Genomic DNA, 9,522 nt, shown 5'->3' with positions numbered 1-9,522 from the left:
ATAACAAAGATTTTCTCGTTTATTTTGAAATAGTAAATTTTTTATAATAATAATAATAATAAATCCATTAAAAATAGAAAAGGTGATAGTGGTGTTTTTATACATTAGCAGAGATGTTAATTTATTTATGACGTTGTGTATGACCATAAGTGATTGGAATAGTGGGTAAAAGAATAATAAATGATGTAAAAAAATGGGATTATATTAAAAAAATCTTTACAAGCTGATGGAATTCAAGTTGATTTATTACCAGAATTTGATGAAAAGTTTCAAAAAGCTTTAGAATTATATAACTCTTTTTAAATATATATATACACAAAATAAATAATAATTTTAAAAAATAGAAACATATACTCTAAATTTTTATTTTATACCAAAAATATATATATGTAAAATAAAAGTAAAAGGAGCAATATTAATTGATGGATATTTTTTTATAAAATATAACATCAACAATATATATTATATTTTGTATTTTAAACAATTTAATTGTAAAAAAAAAATATAAAATATTTTTTTAATATTATATTATTATATATCATATATATATATATATATAATTTTAATGACAAAGATTTATATATATATATATTTATTAAAAAAATGATAAATAAAATTATATATATACATAAATATGAGATTTTTTAGTTATTTCATTATCATCTTCATAACCACGTTAAAATGAAAAATATATTTTCTCTTTCATCTTGGTTAAAAAAATTTTTTCCTCTTCCTTCTTCTTCTTCAAATATAAAAGGAAATAAATAATATTCTGGGAAATGAATAAAAAAATTATTAATAATATTATTATTTATTATATATATACGTTTAAAAAATGAGGAATAACAAAACGGACAGTTGTTGTTGTTGTTATTATTATTATAATAAAAAAAGTTTTTACAAATTATACAATATCGCATAAACTCCATTTTTTAGTTATATACCCGTAGAACCAAAAACCCTTCATTCCTCTTCCAAATTCCTCCTCCTTTTTTATATTATTATTTTCTAATAAATCAGGACATATAGTTTGACATAATCTTTTACTAGCTAAGGTATCATTTTTATTTATTAAAACAGTATTATGTATAGATGTATTCATTAAAATTAATCTATTGGCCACATCTTTTATTCTGACAGATTTTTGAGCTAATTTTTTATCAATATTAAAGTACATTAAATAATTCTGGGGGGGTGGTGACGATGAAATATTTTTTAAATCAATATTCTTGGTACTATTGGGGGGCAAGATAATTTCTTGACAACTAGTTATAATATCCATTTTCTTTTTGTTTTTTATTTTATAAAAATATGAATAAGAAATATATATATATATATATATATATATATTAGAATATAAAAAAATTTAATTAATAATTGTATTATTATTATTATTTTTTTAAAAAAAATTGTTGAAGCTCACGAAAAAGTAAACTATCGTTATTATTATTATTATTTATTATATTCATATTTCCATTTTCTTGATTATTATTATTATTATTTATTAACATTCCATGTTTATTTAAAATTAATTTCAATTGTTGAGAAACCTTTTCATCTATTTCATCCGTTGATATATTCATAAAGGGAGGAAGAGGAAATTCAGGAAGAGAACGTAATAAATTATTTATTGTTAATATAATGTCTTGAAATATTTCTGGTGAAAAAGATTCATTATTATTATTATTAATTCGATCTAATTCTATTTCTGGTAAAGTTTCTGGAATTTCATCGTGATAAGTAAACAAAGTTTTTGTGTCTATGGGTAACGTAGAGGAAGAATCTTCTAAAAATGGTAAATGACGAATATGACGGTTGTTGTTGTTATTATTATTATTAAAGCTCATTTTTTAATTTTATATTATTATTTTATTATATATATTAGTAAATGTTTTAATATAAAAAAAAATATATATATATTTTTTCATCATAAAAGAAAAATGTATATTCCTTTTTAATAAAATCTATCTTTACCGTGTTTTTCATTCCACTCTTTCTTTTTTAAAAGACTAGAGCCTGTAAAGGTTCCAATAGATAAAATTTGATTCGTTTCATTTTCGCAAATAAAATAAAAGGAAATGGACGATTGAGTATAATTTCTGGTAATGCACCATCGCACATTAAAGCACTTGATGTAGATTTTACAGTTGTACCCCCCTCATCATTTTTAATATAAATCTCCGTTTCATAATTTACGTGTTTTACATCAACATTTGTTATTATTTTCTTCATCATCATCATCATCATTCTTCTTAAACATGTTATCTAAACACAGGGGCATCTGCGTTAAATGCTTTAATTCGGGTATATTTTCAAATGTTTCGTTTAATGTATATTTCCCTTTGCGACTAAATTTAGGCATTTTGAAGGAAATTGATAATGATGATTTTTGGGTCATAAGAGACGGGAGATTGGAAATACGATTATCATTATCGTACAATATATTGTTTATTAATTCTTGAGATGTAACTATTTTTTCGGGAAGAATAATATACATACTACTATTTTTATAAGGCATCTTATATACTGTACAATTTAAATTATTATTATATTTTATATTTATACTTTTTATACTAAACAATCCTTCATATTTCATCATAGGAACGGTACAAATTCCTTTATTATTAGGAAGATTAAAAATTCCATTTTCATCCGTATCTTGTTTTTTAAATTGATTTTTTCCACTGGTCAGAAAAAATTGATTTGGAATAAAATATATATTTCTTATCATTGGGAATTTCTTGCATAATTTTATCATTCTTCCACCCATGATTCGTAGCCCATGCATTTATAGCATTTAAATCATTGTTATTTGTTGGCATAGGTAAAATACCAAATATTACATTATCAGAGAGAAATTGGTTAACCAAAATTTTAAATTTGGGATTAATTACATTATATTGCTGTTTTGGTATGAATATAACAACAATGTGCTGACAACAACGAGAGGAAGAATTTTTAAGTAAATTTAAGAGTTCATCATCATCATTATTATTATTTACGGCTAAAATTATTGGTTTTATTAAATTGATAATACTTTGGCCGTCTAAAACTGGATCATCATCAGCTGTAAAATAATTTCTAGCGAGAGTTTTAAAGAAATTTACAAACCATTCATTATTATTATTATTATTTTTAAAACTCGCAGCAGCAGTAGCAGCCATAATGATTTCTTTTCAATTAATATTTTTATTTTCAAATACTTAGTCTTTATATAAAAAATATTTTTTTAATAATTTAAATTATTTTATTTAAATATGTATATATATGAAAATGATAATTAAAGGTAAAAATAAATTTTTTTTTTAATTTTATCTATTAAAAATACTTTAATTATATATATATATATATATATATATCTTTTATATAAAAATTTTATCAAAATATATATATATATTTATAAAAATATAAATTAAAAGTAAAAATAAAGTTCCTTTTTTTTATTTTATTTATTAAAAATATTTCTAATCTACAAAGTAAAACTGTGAAAAAAGGAAGAATATAACTATATATATATATTTTTATTAATTATTCAATGGGATTTGTAAATGTGCCCACATACAAAATTCTATTCGTGTTTTCGTTACATACACAATACACAAATGGTTTATTCAGATTAATAACATCATGATGAGATTCATCTTTGTCAATGTAATCCGTCATCGCACATAATCCAAAACTACGAATTACCGTTCCTTTTTCATCATTATCAATCTCTATTATATTACTAAAATGTAGTGGAAACATTTCTTTGCCAATATTACAATTTTCTTTAAACATTCCATGATAATTTGATACCTCGTTAAACAAAAAACCCAATTGAGGTATTTTTTCATTAATGAGTTTTTTCAAATAATGATATGTCTTTTTGAATTTGAATTTGGGGCATAAAAATATTTTTATACATAGTTTTCTCACCTCTTTTATTCATTAAATTTATTACGTTACTCATGTTGGGAATAATATTTTTTATTTAATTCTTTAGCCGTGGATATTTTATCTGGTAAAATTACAAGCATAGAGTGACAACTACCTTCGGCATTTTCATACGGAAAACTGATAAATATTACACAGTAAATCACCAAACTTGTAATCATTTACCCGAATTTATCAAAGTTTTTATATTCCGTTCCATCATGGGAATTAGTCGAGTTTTTTTTATTTGAAACGTAAAATTCTTTATTTTTGGTTTTTTTTTTTATCAAAATTGTATTTCCACAATCCCGTCATTATAGTTTTAGAATATAATGTGTATTTATTATTCATCATTTTATCATCATTATATACATTAAAATCACTCATCATTATTATAAATTCTTTAATTTCTTCTTTGGTTTCTGGTATTTTCATTATTTTACAGTTTTTCATTAGTTTTTGAACATCATTTTTAAATTTTTCTTTGACAAAATTTATTTCTGGGATGACTAATGAGAAATAATAAAGACGCAGTTTCAAAGGAAGAAGAAGTATCATCATCATTATTATTATTGTTGTTGTTTATAATTAATGCATTTTTTAAATCTTCATATTGGTTTAATTCATCCAAAGTTTTTCCCTCTGCTCCTAATACTAATAATTTTTATTATATTAAATATACAATTTGTACTCAACAAGGCATTTTCGTGATTATCCAAAATTTTCAAATAGTTTTAAAATTAATTTATTGACAATTTCATTATTATCATCATCAACATAATGATGAGTTGTTGTTGCCATAATAGTTCTTGTTTCTATTATGATTAATCATACACAACTCGTTGGCTTTTTATATACAAAAAAAACTACATTTTAGAAACTTTTATATATATATATATTTAATAAAAATAATCTAAAAATACCAAGAATTTTTTATTATTTTTAAAATATATTATAAAAACAATTTTTATGTTGTTAAATATATATCATGTTTTCGAATGTTGTGTTCGAATAAAATATAATGTTCATAATTTTTAAAAGTTGTTTATATTTTAGACATAACTTTGCCGATTTAGCTACACATTTTATACTCTTTTTAAAAAATTGATATAAAAATAAAGAAAAATTTGTATCATTGTTAACAAAAATTTTGGACAATTCTTTCGTAACATTTTCATCTTGAAAAATGCTTTGTTTTATCGATCGTCCCGTATTTTGTCTTCTATTATTATTATTATATTTTTTATTAATATTATTTGATGATGATAGTTTCTTGGACATTCGTCGAATTTAAATTTTTCGCTTTTGTTTTTTTCGCTTTTTGTTGGTTTTTAATATTGGTAAAATAAGTGTTGCGAACAAATCAATTATTTCACAAATGTTTCCACTCGAAATATTAACTGATGATAATATTATTAATAAAATGTAATTGATAATATTTTTATCTAGAAAAATTTCCATACTTCTAGTTATATTTTTAATATATTTTTTCATTCTTTTAGTGCATGAGTTTCTAATAATATTTTCTTTTTCGTTATTTTCCATTTATCTTTTTTAATATATATATATATAAAATAATAAAATAGGAGGGGGGTGGAGGATGTATTTCTGTGTATATAAACACGGACCAACAGCAGCAGTAGATCATCATTATGGATAACTCTAAGAAGAAAAATATCACTAGTGACGATGAAAACAATACTATATTTTTAAAAATATTTGAAAATTTGGATAATCACGAAAATGCAGTGTTGGGTCGTAATTGTTTATTAAATGTATTGAAAATGTTAGCATTAGGAGCGGAGGGTGAAACTTTGAAAAAATTAAACCAACATGAAAATGTAAAAAATGCACTGCTACAACAACAACAACAACAAATTACGAAAGAAGAAGAAGAACCATTCGAAGAAAAATCTGCACTATTTCTCGTTTCTGAACCAGAAATAAATCATGTTGGGGAAAAATTTAAAAATGCCGTAGAGAAAATAATACAAAACTTTAAAATTATAAAAAAACCCAGTACTGAACAAGAAATTGAAGCGATTGAAGATTTTATAGACAAAGCAACTTATTTGTCATTAAGTGAATATTATAAATATATTATTTGTTCTAAAACCTTGATGACGGGATTATGGAAAGCAGAGTTTTTAGAAAAAAATACTCGAGACGGAACATTTTTCCTTTCAGAAAATAAAAAAATAGAAGTTCCCATGCTGAACCGTGATTTGACTACTATAAAAACGATAAATAATCATAAATTTGGAGATTTACAATGTAACATTTATCGGTTTCCATATAAAAATCCTCCTGGTCATTATTCCATGTTTGTAATTTTACCAGATAAAATATCTACTGCTAAAGAATTAAATGAAAATATTATTCCCAACATGAGTAATGTTATAAAGAATATGAACGAAAATGGACGAAATGAGGTATATTTCAATATTTATATGCCAAAATTTAAATTTAAAAAGCAATATAATTTGGATGAGACAATGAAAAAAATACCCGAATTGAATTTTTTATTCGAAAGGGGTTCGAATTATCACGGAATGTTTGAAGAAAATTGTGATATCGGTAAAGGGATGGAAAATGTACATTTAGAAAATATCGTAGAGATTAATAATGATGAAAAAGGAACGACAATTGAAGCTGAAGCGTATTGTTGTATGGTGGATGGGTGTGGTAATTATATTGATCTAAATAGACCATTTGTATTTTGTATATGTAATGAAAATACAAATGAAATTTTGTATGTAGGTATACTTACAAATCCTCTTGGATAAAAAATTAATTTCAAACATGTCTTTTTATATCAATATATATTTTTTGTGTAATAAAAATTTTAATTGAAATAAATTTTAATAAATATAATAAATGTATAATTTATTATACCTTATAAATTTTTTATTTATTTAAAATATATATAAAAAAAAAATATATATATATAAAAATATATAATATATAAAAAATATATACAAAACATAAAGTACCGTACGTAGCAATGACAACAACAACGACAAATTTTAAATCTGCCGTGTGGGGAATCATGAATTGTTCCAGTATAGATGACAGCATGAATTGGCCACTTTTTAATCAACGATTCTTTATTCGTATAAAGCCTACTAAGCAGCTTGATGATGATGAGACAATGATGACAATGAAACAATTTACTACAAAAAACATTGATAGATTGTATTACCTTTTTAACTATGATAATGAACGATTTCATTTAATCGCTCGTATCAATCATTATAACTATGAAGGAGAGGAGGAGGATTATTATATTCATCATCCACCCCTATACGTTGAACTAGCCGCGCGTTATGACCCTCTTCTTGGATGGAAAGGTTTAACTTATGTCAGTTCAAATGTTAATTTATTCATGAAACTTTGTTTACCAAAACTGAAAAAAGAGAAAAGAAATCCTATATACGAGCTTTTAAAACAAGATAATGTTGAAATTGATAAAAATTTAATTATGGATTATCAAGAATATTGGAATGCGGTATCTTATTCCCTTCTTCCTACCAATGTTGAATTACAACGTGATGAGAAATTTCTCGACGCTAAACGAGCGTATGAAGAACCGATTAACAACCTTTTAAGTATATTTGATCATCCAAATTTTAAATCTGCACAACCACTGGCGGGAAAACCCAATGTAATATATAAGAATATAATGCCATTGCTCGTAAATCAACGTCTTTTATCTAAAAGAAAAATAATAATAATAATGGATCCTAATAATGATAAAGAATTGAATTTTTTCACTTTACAAGCTGAAAACATTGATAGGTTGTATTATATATACAGTGATGATAAAAAAGCTCCCATTAACAGACTGCGGGATGATGATGATGATGACCGTAAATTATTATTTAAAAATAATAATAATAATAATCTTGATAAATTATTGTTTCATATAATCGCTCGGGTAAATTACAAAAATCAAATTCCTCTATACGTTGAATTGGCGGCTCTTTACGACCCTAATTATGGTAAGCTAGAAGATAGTTTCAGCGATAGAGTTTGGGATGGTTTTATTCTTTTAAGCACAATGTTGAATTATTTATGCGCCTATGTTTACCAAAAATGTCAGAAAATATTAAAAATAATGTTTATAAATTTTTAAGGAATGATGATGAATTACAACAACATATTATTCCCCCACTCCCTCCTCTACTTTCGAAATATAAAAAAGAAAAAAAGGCTTATGATGAATCCCTTTACATATTTTCAAAAAATAAAGATAATTATGTTATAGAATAAAATAGAAAACTAATATTATTATCATTATATATATAATATTTTTTTAGTAAATAAAAATTTTTTTGTATAATATTTTATTTTTAATAATAATAATAATTATATATTTTAATAAAAATTATATATATATAATTTTTATTAAATTTATTATAAAAAAATAAAATATATACATAATATATATAGCCTATATTTTTTTATATTTATTATTTATTTAAATATACATAAAAAAATGAAAACATATTTAATATTATTATTAATAACAAAATTTTCATTTTGTATAGTCTCATCCACTCGTGTATATTTTGGAGAAAATATTAATAAATGGGAAATGTGTTTTTATCATTATGAAATTAATTTTGAATCAATCGATAAAGAATTAACTAGTATGATAAATAAGGAAGATGATAATAATCATAAAAAAGTAATAATAAATATTCAAAAAGAATTTAAATCAATTTTAAAAACTTTTCGCCCAACAAAAAATTTTCCCTTCCACAACAACTCCCCCAATTTTATTTTTATATTAAGTATTACATTCCTTTTCGAGAACTTAGAGAGTTTAATAAAACATGGACTGATAATATCAGAGATAGTAATGTAAATAAAATAAATAACACAATTCATAAATTTATAGAAAACATAAATTGGAATTTAATTAGATACGAAAATACCACCGTTCTTAAAGAATTACCATCAATATTTAGATTAGAAAATGTAAAAATGCCTTGGCCTTTATGATAAATAATATTCAATTAAAAAATAATTTTTTGTTACATTTTCAATTATTTAGATATATCCCATTATTATTAGATTTATTTTTACCATTACCATTACAAAGACCCCCACCTTTAAATTCTCTATTTACTTTATATACAATGAAAAATATTTCCAATTATCATTTAGGTTTTATAATGTATAAAAATAAAATTTCTCTTTCGACCGTTGTTTCTGCTCTACACGTGCAACAAAATTGTAAAAACGAAAAAAAATATGCAATTTACCCTTTCCTCAAAATACAATTATAAAAATAGAAAAAAATAATAATAACGATAGACGCAACATTATTATTAAACTTCATTCTAAACTTCAAAGATATTTATTATTACAGACAGAAAAAGAAATAATAAATTGTTCAAATTTTTATTATTTTTTGAATAATAATAATGATGATGATAATCAAACATTTTTACTAGAAAATAAAACGACAAATGTATTAAAGGGGTATAAATGTATTTTTATTTTTCTAAATGAAAATATCAATATAAGTTTTTTTTAAAATGGTAAAACGCAACAATAATAATTTTTTTCCTTTCCCTGAATTATCCTCATTATTTTTTA

General features: G+C 22.8%; 1 protein-coding gene across 1 annotated transcript; it reads left to right on the top strand.

Annotated features, from left to right (window-relative positions):
* Nucleotides 1-5,567: 5,567 nt before the first annotated feature.
* LOC138654433 (serine protease inhibitor A3K-like) lies at nucleotides 5,568-6,701 on the top strand. Its single transcript, XM_069743439.1, has one exon. It carries the CDS (start codon nucleotides 5,568-5,570, stop codon nucleotides 6,699-6,701), a length of 1,134 nt encoding a protein of 377 aa, XP_069599540.1.
* Nucleotides 6,702-9,522: the final 2,821 nt, after the last annotated feature.

This window comes from Ranitomeya imitator, unplaced genomic scaffold (genome assembly GCF_032444005.1).
Source record: "Ranitomeya imitator isolate aRanImi1 unplaced genomic scaffold, aRanImi1.pri SCAFFOLD_1628, whole genome shotgun sequence".
NCBI lineage: Eukaryota > Metazoa > Chordata > Amphibia > Anura > Dendrobatidae > Ranitomeya > Ranitomeya imitator.
Note: the sequence above shows the minus strand (reverse complement) of the source record. Positions and strands in the feature narration are given on the sequence as shown.